Source organism: Venturia canescens, chromosome 6 (genome assembly GCF_019457755.1).
Source record: "Venturia canescens isolate UGA chromosome 6, ASM1945775v1, whole genome shotgun sequence".
Taxonomy (NCBI): Eukaryota; Metazoa; Arthropoda; class Insecta; order Hymenoptera; family Ichneumonidae; genus Venturia; species Venturia canescens.
Genome location: NC_057426.1, coordinates 14588972 through 14606492, shown reverse-complemented (window position 1 = coordinate 14606492; position 17521 = coordinate 14588972). Strand labels below are relative to the sequence as shown.

At 39.1% G+C, this 17521-nt stretch overlaps 2 protein-coding genes across 3 annotated transcripts; one reads left to right on the top strand and one right to left on the bottom strand.

Moving 5' to 3' along the window:
• Nucleotides 1-5200, bottom strand: Pp2A-29B (Protein phosphatase PP2A regulatory subunit A). Of its 2 annotated transcripts, none has more exons than XM_043422705.1 (10): nucleotides 4787-5200; nucleotides 3868-4059; nucleotides 3283-3502; nucleotides 3000-3160; nucleotides 2732-2887; nucleotides 2231-2502; nucleotides 1819-2013; nucleotides 1468-1711; nucleotides 923-1166; nucleotides 1-574 (listed from the first exon to the last, which is right to left on the bottom strand). In XM_043422705.1, the coding sequence occupies exons 1-10, from the start codon at nucleotides 4868-4870 to the stop codon at nucleotides 570-572; spliced, it is 1773 nt and encodes a 590-aa protein (XP_043278640.1). In that variant the 5' UTR covers nucleotides 4871-5200; the 3' UTR covers nucleotides 1-569. The 2 variants fall into 2 exon arrangements, with proteins under 2 accessions (XP_043278640.1, XP_043278639.1); XM_043422704.1 differs by having other exon boundaries at nucleotides 1-579; nucleotides 4787-5197.
• A 286-nt stretch (nucleotides 5201-5486) lies between these two features.
• On the top strand, nucleotides 5487-9039 carry morgue (modifier of rpr and grim, ubiquitously expressed). Its single transcript, XM_043422706.1, has 5 exons — nucleotides 5487-5865; nucleotides 6596-6721; nucleotides 6935-8001; nucleotides 8326-8497; nucleotides 8628-9039. Exons 1-5 carry the CDS (start codon nucleotides 5725-5727, stop codon nucleotides 8742-8744), a joined length of 1623 nt encoding a protein of 540 aa, XP_043278641.1. The 5' UTR covers nucleotides 5487-5724; the 3' UTR covers nucleotides 8745-9039.
• The last annotated feature ends 8482 nt before the right edge of the window (nucleotides 9040-17521 follow it).

Sequence of the window (17521 nt, the reverse complement as noted above, 5' to 3'; positions counted from 1 at the left end):
TACATTTGTATTAATTTATTCTAGGGGTAAAATAAATGTGTGACTGGTTTTAAACGTACATTTTCAAATTTTAATACCCTCGATCGTTATCGAAGTCAAGGGCGTAGGGGGCAACGAAGAGGGGGGGAAATGCGAAAAAAGTGGAATGATACCGAGTCATTCCGTTGTTTTTATTAATTCTTATGCTTTTAAACAATTACTTAAGTATGTACGAGAGATACATGGGTGTTTCTTGTTCTTTTTTGTTTTTCTTAATTAAATCGAATATTTCGATACTCAGTAAATATTATAATTATACAAAAAACAGCGGAACTTTAGATTTTTGTTGTTGTAGCTGTTTCTTTAAATACGGTTTCAACCTTTAAAATCCCGCTAGATTATTACGAAAGATCTAATAAAAAAAATCGCTTCTTTTTTTGGTTAAATCGTTCTGCGGGTGTGCATTTTTTTGTTCTTTTTTTTCAAATCGCCGTTTTCGAGGTTTTGAAATTGTGGCTTAGCGGCAAAACGCGTCTTCCAATCTTGCGCAATTTCCGATCTCTGATAAATGCACTCCAGTGGAAATTCGCTCAACCTACGCTGGAAACGAAAAATGATGATAATATTTTTATAAAAAAATGCGCATATTTATTTATTTGAACAAAAATCATTTATGGCTTTCTTCACAATGACTTTTTCTACTTTTTCACATGCTTGAGAACAATTTCGTGGGACCAGGGTGGGACCATTTTACGTCGAAGCGAATATTACGTAATATTATCGCTTTATTGTACAGCGGCTCGATCGCAATTCTGAGAAAAATCGTGTATTTTTTCAATTTTATTGAGTAGGAAAAAACCACGAACTCATGCTATCGACTTTAAATATTGAAAAGAAAAAAATCGACGTATAAACGAAACAGAAAAACTTGATAAATATTTACCTGCGATTCCAGCAATGGCCTCTGATGCAAAATATTTGACATCAACGTCTGGATCTGTATTGAGTTTCTCGAGGACAGGCTTGACCTGAGTTTGTACAGCGCTGGGCTCGAGATAAGGTCCGATGCGTTGTAGCGTTTTCGCAACGTTGAATCTTACGTTCGCGACGTTGTCGTTCGCCATAGCGAGCACCGTTGGAAGCATTACTTTCGTTGTTATTTCTGGTCCACATACTTCAGCCAAAACCTTATTTGTGTAAGAAACAATCGTAAAAAAATATATAAGTGAGTTTTGTCAACAGTATAATTTTGCATGTTTGATTACATTCTTCTTGATGTTCAAGTTTAAGAACTGCAGAAAATTCAATAACATTGGCATGATAATTTTATCAACTTGTGAACGATGTATTTTGTTATTTTTTTTTTTTACGAATTCTACACCGAAGAGTTTTTTAAATTGAAAGATAAGGGCTCAAGGAAATAAATCTATGAATATTGTACGAAAATGGCTTAAAAAACTTATTTGTTGAATGGAAAAACAAACTTACGTTGATACAGAAAAGACACGTCATTCTGTGAAGATAGTTCGAGTCCCTTGCCATAGCAAGAACTCGACGAACAATAGTTGTTTGTGCCCACTCTGGTCCGAATTTTTCGACCAATTTTTTAAGATTTAGAGTTGCAGCTTCCCGTATCGCGTATACGTGATCGGCCAACCAGTTCATCGAGAGAAAATTCAGTTGTTCGTCGAAAAATTCGACTCCTAGTTGGCCGGCCAAGAGAGGCATGTACCTGATTAATCGTTCAAACAAACAGAATTGATCGAATGAAGCATTTGCTGCAAGAAAGAGGACAAAAAGATTGTAAAGAAGAATAATGCATAAAGGAAAATGTCTCACTCGATAATGGCTAATCGAACGCGCCATTTGGAATCTTCAGCCAATTCAACGATAGCCGGCAACAAAGATTGGGAAAGTTGTTGAATTCCAATAACTTCATTTACGCAGTCTAAGTTGCTTATTATATTGAGACGAACTTCCGGACATTCGTCCTTGAGTTGTGATAAAAATAGAGGCAACAGATGTTCGATAGTACTGGAACAAAATAATAAAAACACTTTTAATTCAATTATTCGCAGAATCATTCTGATTATCGTTTCTCTCAAATTTTTTTGAAACCTGGAAAACAGTGAATTCGCCATTCAAAATCGAGTTTTTATTACTGAATCGAAATGGTAAATGACAAGATTCTACGATTTTATTCACAGATTGACAGTTTGACGGCATATTGGTCATAAATGATGATGCTTACTTGTGTTTTCCAAGAATGGGACTAAGACCCATGATAACGCTCGCGAGAGCGGATTTGACATGTTGATTAGGGTCGGCGACCAGATCTTTCACATATGGCAAAACATTTGTCATGATGATGGTTTCCTGATTGGAAGGGTCCAAATTTTGACAGAAATCGCGAACTTTGTCGGCCGCTGCTGCTCGAACTTCGGCCTCGGTATCTTTAAGAAGAGCTTGGAATGCCGGCACCAGATCGGCTTTGGTTATTTCTGGTCCGACTGCTTTTTGAAGCTGAGAAACAACAAATGTTCAAAAAGAAGATGAATTCTGATTTCTTTTTTAACGGGCTGCACCACTTCATCAATATCACGAATAACTTTGAAGTTTCAATAATCTTTGCAGAATTTTTGATGCAGGGATTTATCATATCGTTTAAAAAAAAAAGTAGGAGAATGTTCCTTATTTTCTACGAATTTGAAAACTGTGGACTTTCAATATTTCCTTCAGAAGAAAAACTTACGCTGGTAAACTTGTCAGCAACCATGTAACGGACTCGCCAAGATTGATCGCACGCGCATTGACGAAGAGTGGGCATAACCAATTGTTCGACGTCTTCCTGTTGCAAAAGGGGAGCAATGCTGACACAAGCGTCGACTGCCAATAATCGTACTGAGTCCTGTTAGAATCAAAAGCGATTGATCAAATAAAATGAAACCAATTCCGTACAAAATTATCGGAAATACGTTCAAAACATAGGGGGAAAAAATCGATGAAACCGAGCGACTCACCTGTTCGTCCTGAGCGAGAATGACGAACATCGGTATGAGATCGGATTTCAAGTACTCGATTTCAACGACTGTGGCAAATTCGCCGAGTTTCGCAGCTGCTGCTCGTCTCACCATCGGTGTATCATCCTGACAGAGGCCACGGAAGTTCTTTCTCAATTCAGCTGTACAGAAGAGAGCCATTAAAAAAAATACCAAAAAGTTTATAAAATACGCAGATGATCTGTTTTTTTTGTAGTTTTTTTTCATCATAATTATCTGATAAATCGGAGACAAAAAAGGCAACCTTTGAAAGCAGGACCAACACGAGGATAACAAGCGCTCATTAATCCGCAACCAGAAGTTCTGCTCGTGAACCAATCACCAGTGGCTAAACGTTGCACAAGTGGTACGAAATGATCCTCGAGATATGCAGGACTGTGCTGGCTTGCAATGTTGCGCAATGATTCAACCGCTTTTTCACGTACGACCGTTTCCTCAACGGTTGCAAGGGCCTCCAATGGTGGCTGAAATAATTCAACGTCGATTACATAAGAAATTTTGAGAAAAATAACAAAATTCGTAGTTCATGGTCAACAAAGTTTCTTATATTCCATCCATCAAATAATATTAATAACAGTGAAAAATATGGCAACAATCAATCAAGAATTAAATAAAAAAAGATGTTTAATCATAAAAATAAGTTTAAAAAAATAACAATGATAACTTTATCTAAAATGTACAATATTATTTTGATGTAATTTAATCATTAGAATTTATTAATTCAATGAGTTGAAATAAATAATTATGAAATTAAAATAGTAATAATTTAATAATGTTTCTAAACTATGTAACTGGCGATGAGTTAAGTTTAAGATTGTCAGTTTCTTACCAAAATACAGTGAACATATTCAGGTCCGCCGACAAGGGGTGTGAAGGATCCAAGCTGCTCAGCAAGTGCTAAAAGTACTTCATCTTCGTCGTAAATAGTCTCAGTCAAAAATGGCATCAACTCTGAACGAGTACGTTCCGGACCAAGCGCCAGAGCAATGGTCGATAACTTTTTGATTGAATTCAAACGTAACTGTGAGAAAAAATGAAATTAGTTTCCACTTAATAAATTTTTTCAATCTCATTATTTTCATTCATATTACATGTATTTCCATTGTATTTTGTGCATCATGCGGAATTCTCAAAAAAAATTCTATTATTAAGAGCAATTCAATATTTTCTATATATTACATGGCCTGAACATCAACATTTTTGAAGATTCCCTTTTAACAACATCTATATAAAAATTCATAGCATACTTATTACAAAATATTTCAATGTTCTTCATGAAATAAGATGGCTGTCAAATGGTGAAATGACAGGAAAACTACTTTAAAATTCAATAGTAAAAAAAGATTGAAGATCCCGCTAAGGTCACAATCCGCTAGGGATTGTACGACCAGGCATCGGTCAAAAAATGTACAAAAACGACCGAAGTTGGTCGTTTTTCGGTTGTTTTCGACCAATTTCGGTCGTTTTTGTACTTTTTTTGATCGATGCCTGGTCGTACAATCCGCTAGGGTAATGTTTATGAAAAGATTTCATGTTTGAAATAGATTAAAATAGGGTAAATTGTCAAATTAATAAATGACAATTCCGGAATGTGACAGGATTGGTCGCGCAATTAGGTGTTTGTAAAAGCATGCGTAACCTCAACGAACAAGACCGCAAAGAAAAAATATAGAACGTTGAGGATGCCAGAGGCCAAAGAGGAAAAGATAGAAAAAATATTCGCAATGTTCCTTCGACTATAATCACACCTGTACATCCTCGTTCTTCAATTCGTCGATCAAAACAGCGATGGGATAAAGACTGTCGTCAGTCGTTGAGTCGCTGGCAGCCATTTTTATTTGTCTTCTCACTCACACGCACAGGGTACACACACGCACTACGAAACTGCGATGCTTCGACACTGTTTCGCGAATCCGAAAAAAAAACGTAACTTTCGTTCCTCGCGGCTTCTCGTATTCGTTATTGACTCGGGCTTAGTCGATGAACAATACCCAAAAAGAACGCTCGATTTACGAAATACAAAATCTTATTCCGCTGCGGATGAATCACACAGCATGAAAAAAACGAATTTTTAACGCATCGGCCCACGAAACAATTCGGACCAAACGGATAACAGAATTGTATAAAGGCGAGAGCTGGAGCAGCAGCAGAGATGTTGAGCATGAATCCGGAACTTCAACATAGAGAGGAAGTCACGTGTTTTTAAAAACCGAGTAGTACTATTTTATTTCCGACAAATAATAAAAAATATTTTTTGCTCATGTTTATTTCTCACATGACAACGATTAAATTATTTAAACGTTACATATTATACGAAAAATTTTAAAATATCAAATATTCGTTATTATGTAGGGGAGGATCCAAAGGCCTAGACCCGGACGAGTAGTGTCACCTATCGAGTTATACGTAACTAAGGGAAATGAGTGTTGTGTTGTTGGCAAGATCCCTTCTTTGCTTTCTCTTCTCCTAGAAGCTATAAGATCGAAGACACATAGACACAATCACAATAACATAATTTTCCTACGCAACTACTGATAGCGACTGTGACAACTGATAATTCATTCGTTCTTACATCCCTGTCAAAAACACTTTGAAAAACTGTGTACCACTTCATGGAAAGCTCCAATTAACAAGCACTGAAAAACATAAAAAATTGAAAACAAACAGGACGTACTGTACAGTCAATATGGCCGGTGATAAACACGGTGACAAATCGAACAATCGTGAAAAAAGTAATGATAATATCGAGTGTCACTTGAATTTGAGTCTCGATGAAGCTTTCTCCGATAACATTGAGTTTACTTCTTGTCCTGAATTTCAATTCGCCGTAAGTCAATTTCGTTATAGCTAACTTGCCGTAAGTTATTGATGAGTTTAACAGCAAAATAAATTAGTGAAAAATATCATTGATGACAATAATATTTTCTTTATGAATAATCATAAGAAAATGAAAATTTTCATCTAAACTCATGTGAATATTAAAAAAAAATTGACAAGGATTCTAAAAAATTCGAAATTTGTCATTTTCGACTGTTTTTGAATCAAAATTTTATTATTTTTGTAAAATAATTCATTTCAATTTCAAAATGTTATAGAGTAGTACAAGAAATTATGAATTCACTCACAATCCTTCAAATGGAAGAGAATGCTTAAGGAGTGGAGTTTGCTTAAGATGCGTTTACTTTTGCTTCATTTATGTATAAGGTTCATAAGTGTTTTGCATTTCTTATGGTGGTTGTGTTGGAATAGATGACAAAATTTTGTTCGAATGATTTTTTTGATGAAATTATTATTGAATTTACATGTTTATGCAGCATTCTCAATAGCTAAATTGAACTTGGTAAATACGTTGATTCTATTACCAGACCAAATTGTGATTATTCATCAAATATGGAATCTCATTTTAAAATGAATGCAGCAAATGAACAAAATTAATAAAATATCAAAAATTGAGTAGAATGGCATTGTTATTACTCATTTGTAAGTCGAAAGTCTTGATGTTAACGAATATAAAGATCTTGGAAGAAGATTGATGCAAGATTTTGTATTATTTTCAGACATTGACTTGCTATATCTGTAATGGCTACTATGGGCCTTGTTTTGAAGAGCCCGTCTGTGCAACATGCCATGCATTTTTGTTTCCGGATGACATTGGCTTACGTCAAGCTCCAATATTCAGTGAAGTAAGTATTTTTTTTTCATCAGGCGATTATTTTGATAAACTAAAGTTTTCCAATGCGAGAAATATTTCAATTTACCAGTTGACTTGTTATACATAGGCTGGATATTGAGTCTTAATTTAGCTTGCAAAATATGAATTTGTGAAGAATTAATTTATCAAATCATTATTTGTTTTCAACTAAAAATAATTACGAACCTCTATTGTTTTGCTTTAGAAAACAGATGATGAAGATTCAGGAAATGATGAGCCAACAGACTTGTATTACAACGCGGAGAGGCGAGTAAGCCAACAATCACGGAGTTCAAATCCTCAAAATGTAATTCCTGTTATTCCGAGTCCGCCGAGAATAGCGAACGAGTATAAAAATATACCGAATAATCTTCCTTTACCAGCGAGCAATGTTACACAAGGACAGAGTCAGAATGCTATTGGCAACAACGCCAAGATTTATTCATGGGCTTCAACCAGTTGTCCGACGTCGCAGAGCAACAATTCGAGCGGTTCAAATTCGAGTCAGTCGATTTCATTGGCGAATCTTCGAATCGCCGAGCCGCTGGTGAATACGCGGCTCCAAACGTCGCCAGATCCGAACGACGAGACAGATGAAAATTTGCCCAATTTGGACGACGTCGTAACGCCGGACGAAAATTTACCTGATCACGTGTCCCGTAGTAACGATCCTCAATTGCCGTGGATTTATCGAGCTTACGGGGAAGTTGGAGAATCTTCCAGGCCTCAAAATTTGGCTGAACGCGTTGAAATGCTGACCAATCACAAGCACAACGAACACGAGCCGATTAACGAACCAGGACTCGTTGAAAGACTTCCGCCGGAAGTGTTACTCGCCGTTTTTTCCTATCTCGACGACGTTAGTCTCTGGTCAGCTGCAAATGTCTGCCGGCGGTGGTACGGCCTGTTACTAACTCATGTACCTTCCCAACAATGGCAACAACATGTCAAGATTCATTGGCCTCTCTACAGACCTATTGGCAATGTTGACAATTGGTTCAAAGTTTACGATCGTCTGGCATCTTCCGCACCATGCAGAATGTGCTTCAGTCTGATGTGCTTGAGGGCTGAACCTTCCAGGATGGAGGAAAACTCGTGGCGACGAAATCGACTCAGAAGTGAACTTAAAAGCTTGCGGATCGATCCTCCTGAAGGAATCGAAGCTACACCGCTCGACCAAATGTGCTGCCATTGGCAAGCCACCATTACTGGGCCCATCGGAAGCCCTTATGAAGGCGGCCTCTTTTACTTGTATTTACAAGTACCTTATAGGTACGATTTGTCGCAAAACTCACGATGCAATGGTGAAAAAAAAATGAACTTTGCTTAGTTTGTCCTTAAAGTTTCCTTCTTGCTTGGCCACTTTTCCGGCTTCGATCATTTGTTTTTGTCACTTTAACGCAACTACGAAGTTCAAGATCGAATTTATAATAGAATATTCTATTAATAATGCTTTTTCATTATTAAGAGAAAATATATAAATTATTAAATTTCAAAAATACGGAAGAAAGTCACCAGTAGGGAAAAAAAAATAATTCCGCTAGCTACCCAAGTAATTTCACTATGATCAAGGCCCATGTAAATTCTGTTTTTCAGCTACCCCATGTGTCCTCCAGTGGTGAAATTTTTGACAAAGATACTTCACCCGAATGTTTCAAGGCACGGGGACGTAGGCATTGACTCAATTCATCACAACTGGTCTCTGGCTCTAACAATATCAAAGGTATTGATAAGCGTCCAGAGTTTGCTGACGGATCCTTACTGTCAAGTGAGTGACGATTTGATTTTTTCAAACATACATTTCTGAGTTTTATCCAACGTTGAACGAGGGTTGAGCTCGAATACGACGTTCTTCAGTTGCAAGGAGGTTCGATACTCAGCTAAGCTCTTGATTGCAGGTATGCATGGAGCCTGAACTCGGTGAAATGTACATGAACGATCGGGAACGATTTGAGGAGGTGGCGAGAGCCTGGACGTGGAAATATGCGATGCACGATGTGGTGACACCGACGTAGCGTAGACCAATATTTTTTAATGCGCAGATAGAGCTCAAGCAAGAAACATTTAACTCCACCATGATCGATCGAACGTCAAATTGACGTATCAAGCCCACTTGGACCGAGATTCTACGAACTGGTTATGTCATTCAGAGATATAAATGAAAATGGACGTGAAAAAAAAGATGTAATAATGAAGCGACAGGGTGAATATGTAGCTCCGGCAATATTGTCAGAGTGAATTGTGATCTAATGAAGAAGCAAAGAAGTGAATTGTCGCCGAGAGTGAAGAATAAACGGAATCAATCTTGAATTCTCTGACGCACGATTACGAGTAAAGAGGTCAATGCAATACGCGCTACCGAAACGAGGGGAAAAGTTGTGGATCAACACAATCACGTACAACGGGGAGGAGGGAGAAGAGAAAGGGAGAGGGGTGCGGAGAAATTCATCGAGATTGCACAGACGACGAAACCAATCAGTGACGCCGTTACCATCGACCCCGGCACTATTCATGTAACCCATTACCACAGCTAACGGCGCAAAACGTATTCGTACGTCATTCCACACTTCGTCTTATAGCCGCATACCGTCTTCTTAATTACACGCGTTCCTGACGATTCACAGAATCGAGGCGTGTTCGCGCTTATGGTTCAACTCCGGCGCCTTACGAGCTTGCAGCTGAAATTGCCACTACCCAAGTCCTTCGACCCCGGCAGACCCCAACATCGTACGGCGCTCTACTGCTTTACCTATACCTTTTGTTATCAACGTTATCAACACACTGACAAAGTTTTGTCGCCAAATATTAACTCGAAGAACTAAGATTTTTTACTTTAAATGATTCTTATGAAAACGATTGAGAAAAAAAATTAAGAGCCGTCGATCAAAAGCATAAAGAATTTTTCTTTACATCTCGATCACAAGTACGTATTGCCGGCACTGATTTCAAAGCTGAAAGTCCATAATTTGTGCACTGTCAAAACTGCACGCGCGTCATTTGTCACAGCGGGAGCAAACATTTTTTTGGCACACTTACATCTCTACCAGAAACGAGTTTTTACCGTTTGGTAGAAAAATAAATTTAGTTCGATGCACAACCCTACTATACAACAACTCTACCAGATTCACTTTCTAACAGAACATTTCCATCGATAAATGTATGAATATAATTAATTTTAGAAATGTCTACCACGTACCTCCTCTACCAGAAAACATTTCTACCGCATAAAATTTCAACGTATCCTTTCTTTAAGGAAGTTGAGGCATTAGAATGAAAATGATGTCACCGCTTTTAAACCGATTGCATCTTATAAAGTGAAGTGTAAAAAAAAATCAGTTAAATTTTCAGACAGTTTAGGAGCGTCGTTGCTGAGAAAAATCAATAACAATTTGGGCCAAATAACATGTAATCTTATGGAAGTCAAGACACATTCAGTGATATCTCCGTTAAAAATGATGCTAAAAATATGAAATTTTGGTAATTATGTAGTTTGATTACTTTTCCGAAAATCAATGGAATTTTTTTTTCTTCTTCTCGAAGTTATCGATTGGACTATAGTAAGTGATATTTCGTCGGGGGAGGCTAACATTTTCCATAAAAACCATGAGTTATGGAGTTTTGAAGTTGTTGGAAAAATGCGGGGATTTGGCGTATATCAGGCTATTTAGGAGTTCACATTAGGACAGGTGGACACACACACACGCACACACGCACACACACACACACACGCGCGCGCGCACACACACACACACACACGCACACACACACACACACACACACACACACACACACACACACACACACACACACACACACACACACACACACACACACACACACACACACACACACACACCAAAGTTGCTCTAAACCCGCCCAGCGAAACCACACCCACACATCGAAAGTTTTCTGAACCAATACGACGATTTCGCACACACATCAAAAGTTGTTCCGGATACACATATGCGATGTTTATGCGAAATCGGTAGGTGTATTCAGAGCATTTTTGATGCTTGTGTGGTATTGCTGGGCGGGTTTAGAATACCTTTGATGTGTGTGCGTGTGTGTGTGTGTGTGCGCGCGCGCGCGCGTGTGCGTGTGCGTGTGCGTGTGCGTGTGCGTGTGCGTGTGCGTGCGCGTGTGCGTGTGTGTGTGTGTGTGTGTGTGTGTGTGTGTGTGTGTGTGTGTGTGTGTGTGTGTGTGTGTGTGTGTGTGTGTGTGTGTGTGTGTGTGCCCGCGCGCTCTGTCGTGTTGTGAACTCAAAAATATTCAAGTATACCATATTTCATCATATTTTTCCAATAACTTCAAAACCTCAAACACATGGTTTTTATGGAAAATGTTAGCCTCCCCCGACGAAATATCATCAATGGTAACTAATCGAAGCCGTCCATGCTAAAAAAAAATTTCTTTCGTTGATTTTCGGAAAAGTAATCAAACTACATAATTACCGAAATTTTTTGGGCAACATGCTGAATAATGTCTATTTTTTTCAGATTTATTAGGAGATTTGCTGAGATTATATTAATAATAATCTGTTTCCCATGCAGTTTTTTGAGGCTAGGATCGTCACCGTTCGTGTTTTCGACGGAGCTTTCACCAGTTTTTCGTCTTTTTTTCCTCAACTTTTCTTTAAAGTGGCAACATTGCCAAACTGTAAACTGGCCTAACTTTTGAAAGGTACAGGTCATCACTTTTGGGTAAAAAAAATGACTGTACAGCCTCAACTTCCTTAAAAAGACATTTCGATATATCGAAATGTGAAGCCTCTATTCTTCTTCGTTGCTATTCAACTTTCTCGGCTGAATGCAAAGGAAAAAAAATATCGATTATTTTTCGCACACCCTAATACTGTTCCAATTCCGGACGAATAACATATGTTTATCCTTCCAGATGAAATCAATACGGAGGCAAAAAATAATATGTCCGGACTGATGAAATGAATGTAGTCGTTTGGAATAATGCTCTATTTTCAGGTTCATAGAAATGCAAATATTCATATAAATTATCTTTGCTAATCTTGTGTATTTGATGCCTGTTCCCGACCAGCAGCACTCGCTTCGCTCGTGCAACAAATATCGGGGCAGGCATCAAAACATCTTCTGTCGATTGATGCATATTTCGGAAGAAACGTACTTTCGATCGGCTGTAAAGAAAAATAGTAGGACAAAGCGGGGAATAGGCGGGCAAACCGAAACACTTCCCCGAAAATTTAGAACATTTTTTCCTCCATTGGCAATCTGCAAAATTTCGTTATTCGGCTAAAAACATGCTTCAAAAACTCAAAATTGGAGGAAAATTATTTTTTTTTTGAAAATTGAATTTTTTTTTCGATCAATAAATTGAATTATCAGCTCAAGATAATCCGTGAAATAGTTATTATCATTGAAAATATGGATATATCCAACATATGTGATATTTATACAATTTTATCTCGTTTACGATAATTTCATGGTACTCTTAGAAGAACGTAGGCCAAGAGGCTACCATAAGCAGTTAAGCTAGTGTCAATTTACTTACGTTCTGTCAACTGTTGCTGTATTAAAAAATTGATTTTTCATATTTATTTCTCATATCCTATAAAAAAAAAATTATGGGGCAAAGTCTCCCTCGAAAAAAGGCTTTTTTGACGATTTTGATTAGTTTTTTCACATGTGTGGTGAAATAAAATAAAATTTGAATTTTATGAAAAAATGGTACAGAAGTGGCCTTTTCTTTGCGCGAAAAAATTTTAATGCCCACTTTGCCCCATTTTTTTTTACTTATTTTGAATATTCTTAAAAGTTCTTCGTTTCTTGACGTTCTATTTCAACAGAACTTGGTTGAAATTTATGAAATGAAATTGATGAATGGAAGAAGAACAAACGCACTGTTCTCATCACATTCATTTTCATCTGAAATGTGAAAAAAATCTTATGACGAAAATAATTCAGGTTAAAATTTGACTCAGAATCCACGACTGAATTCTTCGATGGAGATCGAAATGAGATCCAGCTCATTCGAAAACTAGAACAGCATTTTCAGTGCAATTAAGAGACAGACATTTTTCTATCCCAACCGCAAGCAATGTTATGCCTTGGAAGCAACGTCGGCGGGGAAAAACTGAAATTCTAATAAGATCGTAAGTTCATGGCGATATGGCGAGTTCGCCGTATCGCTAGGAGGAGGATCTGTTATTGTTTTATTGAATACATATTATATCCATTTTCCATGGTGTTACCAAAAAAGCAAAAGCGTTGTGATTTTTCTCACTTTCAGTTGTGTATCCTTGAAAAATAAGAGTAACATGAAGTTATCGTATAAATGAGATTAAATTGTAAAAATATCACACATGTTGGAAATATCCATATTTTCAATGATAATAACTATTTCACGGCTTATCTTGAGCTGATAAGTCAAGTTATTGTTTAAAAAAAAATCAATTTTCAAAAAAAAAATTTTTTTTCCTTCCAATTTTGAGTTTCTGAAGCATGTTTTCAGCCGAATAACGAAATTTTGAAGATTTCCAATGGAAAAAAATGTTCTAAATTTTCGAGGGAGTGTTCCGCTATGCCCTACTCTCCCCTGGTAATTGTTTTTACGTCGGATATACTGAATTCGTAAATATCCCGTAATAATTGCGTAATTAGAGACGAATGATCTCATGTCGCCAAAATTGCGGGAAAATGTCAAAAGAGAATTGCTTTACTGGAACGTCATTTCCCATAATAACCGGGAAGGAATTCATTTTCCAATGATAATCGTGGAGTTAACGATAAACAATTTCAACTCTTGAGCCATAGGTTTGTTTCAAGAAAACATTTATAGTGAATGCTGCGAGTAAGGTGGCAAATTTCGTTGAATTCTCCGGTGAAAATATTCTTCATTATTTGACTGGCTGTCAAAATGATCAATTTCACAGGATCAAAAACAATTTTGCAGAGTATATGAAATGTTGGGACTTTCATGAGAGGTTTGTTCGCGGAGAGGCAGGACATACGAGAGGGTCCGGAATTCCCATTCAACAGTCTGCTCTTAGGTGCTGCAATCTGAGAACAAATAGGGGTCAAGATAGTTACAGTGTTAGGGTTGTACATATTGGGGTCCTGCGGGTCTGAGGTTGTTCCGTTGAAAACGATCGATTCGTTGCGTACAACACACTTGAGAATTATTGTACTCAGGCTGTGGGAGACATGCATTTTGAATTTTTATACGGGTTTGTCAATAAGAATCAACGCTTCAGCAGGCACGATTTTACGCAGTTGAAAGGTTGATCGGGAGCAATTGGCTCGTAATCAGAAACAAAAGATTGCTAGTACTTTTAGAATATAAATAAAAGTTTGGCGTAGAGTCGCATTGAATAATTGTATACTGTAGGCAAAGAAAACAGAAAGAGAACGGGAGAAACGACCTTCGTGCGAGTGCCGTTGAGAGATGTACGAACGATAAGAGACGGAAGAGAAGAAACCGGGGGAAATGTATGGAAGGTCCGGCGATTGGCCGAGTATTCTGGGGAGTAGGCGTCGAGCCGGAACGGTAGGACGTTGTATTTTGCTACTTCTTAGGCTGATCTCTGTCCCAAGAGTTGAGGGCTGTCCACGGTTAGTCTGCATGGGGGGCCCCCGGAGCGTCATTTGCTGTAATCTTCCGGTTTCTTGGTGGTCGTAGCGCAACCGAGCTTTCAAGTTGTATAGTTATGATTGCGCCATGCGGGAGCCGTAGAATAATACTATTTTGCAGAACTTCCCAGCATCACTGAATGCTATTGGGCAAAAATGATTTGGCGATATTTTAAAATACATTCAATTTTACTAAATTTCTACCAACGCTAAGTTGAAAAATAATCAGGAATATTGTAAAAATGAGAATGTATATGGTGAAAGTTGACTTTTCGGGGGCCTCCTTGGAGAGGAGCTTTTCTTCTTTTTCTTCTCTAGGTCGCGTTATGCGAAGCATATTCGTTACTTTGTATGAGTCAAGAATGAGAAAAACAGAGAGAGAGAGAGAGAGTATTTGACCGGATGTTCTCGTCCGGGTGGCTCTCATTTCTCGAATGGCAATTGTTTCGTTCACGACCATACTTAAGGTTTCTTGTGTTGGCAATATACAGGTTTAATGACCGTATAGCGTGTGGAGTTGCTATTCCTTCAATCCCCTTCCACCCATTCTTGAGGATCGAGTTTTTATTTGATTATTCACTCGATTATCGGTACCGGAGCGGGTGTCATTTGCAGTTAGTTTCAAATTGCAGAGCACAGTGCTGCTCCGAGAGTTACATTCGCAAATGCCATCTGCTCCCTCATCCTCGAATCCCATGCATCAAGTTGGACGATGTTGTGGCGTCGTATGAGAAAATATAAGCATAAAATATGGGGAGAGATTGAACGATCGCTGAGAGGATCTAAGACCGACATTTGAACCAAATGGCGGCAGGTACTATTCATTGGTCATTGAATCGAGATTGACGAAGTTGAGAGCGCTGTCGTGCCGCCCTTTGTATCTGTTGTTTATATACAACTGTCGTTCGTGTATGTGTAAACTTCGCTCTCGCTCGCATTCGCCCCGTTTCTTTTCCCTAGGGACGTAATTACACTGGACCTGCCGCCCCGTTTTCAACTTCACTTCACCCCCTCTGCCAAACCGCTTATTTATGGACTATAAAATGTTTCAACATGGGACTCCTTGCTCTGTAGCTGCTGTTGCAGCGCGTTATTATTATGCTTCAACTCGTTTCTTTTTCTTTATGTTTTTTAACTGTCGAACGTTGTTACGCGTGTTTAGTTGAAGTTGGTCCTTTCTGTCTCTCGATAGAAGGCGAAATGACGCCGAAAAGAGGAATTCGCTGATTCAACAAACGTTTGCAAACAAATACACATTCGATGGTTCAACGAAACTTTCGGTTCCATTTTCCCTCTCAGGTAAGGTTGCGGGGAACATGGACAACGGGTGCCAGAGCTCCAATGAATTTTGAGCTGCATTTTTCGAGTGCTGCATGTGTATAGAGTCGATTGTTTTCTAATCGTGTAATAAGCTTCTTTTTCCAGAGGCTTATTACATCTTGAAAAATCCCACGCGGTTTATAGTGCTCAACCATCGTTATATGGAGGACACTGCGTATCAAAAGTGGCACTACAGTACTTCTTTTTTTAGTCAAATAAGATTATTAAATTGGCATTCATAAAATCCGGATGCGGTAGCATCGAGCGAGGCTGTAAAATTGCGAAACTTACAGTTAGATAAGCAAATGTTTAAAATTTCGTTTCAAGCAGATACTCGGTCATAAGAGGCAGACTCGTTTGTTGATGACGAAACGTTAGGAACGAAGTGAAGCTGTACGATAAATGGAATCATTCGACCGGCAACAGTCCCAGAACGGTGATTTAATTGTATATCTGTGCCGATATAGTTCGATGAAATTGGACGATCGTGCGGGGTTCGTTTAATCGCCGTTAGAAGTTGTCGTAAAAAGAAGAGAGAGGACAGAGAGGTATCAGTACGAAGCAACGGTGCATAAGTTTCATCCGCAGGAGTCCTCCCTTCTTATATGAGATTTGCTGTGACCTAGGTGTGTCCGGAGTGTAGTGAAAGCGTAATTAGTCCGAGGAATCGGACTCGTAGAACCCAAGCTAGAACCTTCCGTAGAGTTCGCGTAAAGCCCCCGCAGTGATGTGACGACTTTCAGTCGGCTTTCATGCTTTGCTCCTCTTCTTCCTTCATCTCTGGTTCTTTCTTTCTCTGTTGCTCGTTCACTCTTTATAGCTGGCTGTCCAAAGGAGAGAAGGACGCGAAGAGAGAGCTCGGCTAGAGCGAGATCTTGAAGCCATGGTGGGTGGTCCCGGGTGCGCGCAGAGCCTGCGGGTCCTCCCTTTCTGCTTCGTTCTCTTCGTCCTCTTCTTCTGCCTCTTCTTCTTCTTCTCCTTCTTCTTCTTCTTCTTCTTCATCATCATCTTCTACATTTCTCCTTCTTCCATCTGCTTACCGCACCAGCCTTGCCCTCATCCCATCTCTCTTCCCTTATTCCGTTTATCCTCTTCGTTGCTCTCTCGTCTCTGCTCGAAGACACACGCTCTCTCCGTCCCTGCCTCGCAACTCCCTCTCTTTTCTTCATGGTCTGTTTCCGCCTCGCTCGCACTCGTCGGAGACTCTTCGTTGGCTACGTGTGTGGTCAACACCAGCCTTCCACCGTCTACCTTGCTCTTTTTCCCGTGTGCTGTTGCTATCGCTCTTTCCTTTGCTTTCTGATGTTTTCAGTGCCCTACTACTCAAGCCTTAGGGTTTCTTCACAATACCGGAAAAAAAAGGATCGTGCAATTCGAAACTGAAAATACTTTTCGGGCTAACTTTCACTCGTTCGACTCCTTAATATCCAGCGGCGTTAGGAAAATCAATGTACGCTAATGATCATCCGGCACTCCTTCAACTCGGAACTTTATACTTCTACCCCCGATTATTAGTGCTGTTGGTTCTTTGGAATCTTTTCTCTGGGTGAACGCGACTTTATTTTTGTGGCCTCTTTACCTCGTCGCTATACTCGAAGGCCTTATAGGCCGTAACATTCTCTCAAGCGAGAGCGATACCTTTCCTGTTCTGAAGCAAGCAGTAGCTGGCATATGGAGAGGAAACAAACGAAAACCAAACGTCTCCTCGACGGGGCAGCTTCTGCCAACGTTAGTCCCCTTACCGAGTGCTCGTGTCACGTGGGTAACGTGAGTTGATCTCGCAGGGTTTAAAAATACACAAATTCAAAGAGCACCTAAATCATACGTACCCGAATGAGGAACGAGCCGAACGGAAGAGTCTTTGACATGGAAAT

What these genes read in the sequence shown, in the direction of transcription:
- Pp2A-29B (XM_043422705.1), bottom strand. Translation starts at nt 4,870, where the DNA reads ATGGCTGCCAGCGACTCAACGACTGACGACAGTCTTTATCCCATCGCT. An exon ending in TTGCTGACAAGTTTACCAGC is followed by an intron (nt 2,503 to 2,731) that starts GTAAGTTTTTCT and finishes GTTGTTTCTCAG; the next exon opens with CTTCAAAAAGCAGTCGGACC. An exon ending in GTTCGATTAGCCATTATCGA is followed by an intron (nt 1,712 to 1,818) that starts GTGAGACATTTT and finishes ACGATTAATCAG; the next exon opens with GTACATGCCTCTCTTGGCCG.
- morgue (XM_043422706.1), top strand. Translation starts at nt 5,725, where the DNA reads ATGGCCGGTGATAAACACGGTGACAAATCGAACAATCGTGAAAAAAGT. An exon ending in AAGCTCCAATATTCAGTGAA is followed by an intron (nt 6,722 to 6,934) that starts GTAAGTATTTTT and finishes GTTTTGCTTTAG; the next exon opens with AAAACAGATGATGAAGATTC. An exon ending in TATTTACAAGTACCTTATAG is followed by an intron (nt 8,002 to 8,325) that starts GTACGATTTGTC and finishes TCTGTTTTTCAG; the next exon opens with CTACCCCATGTGTCCTCCAG.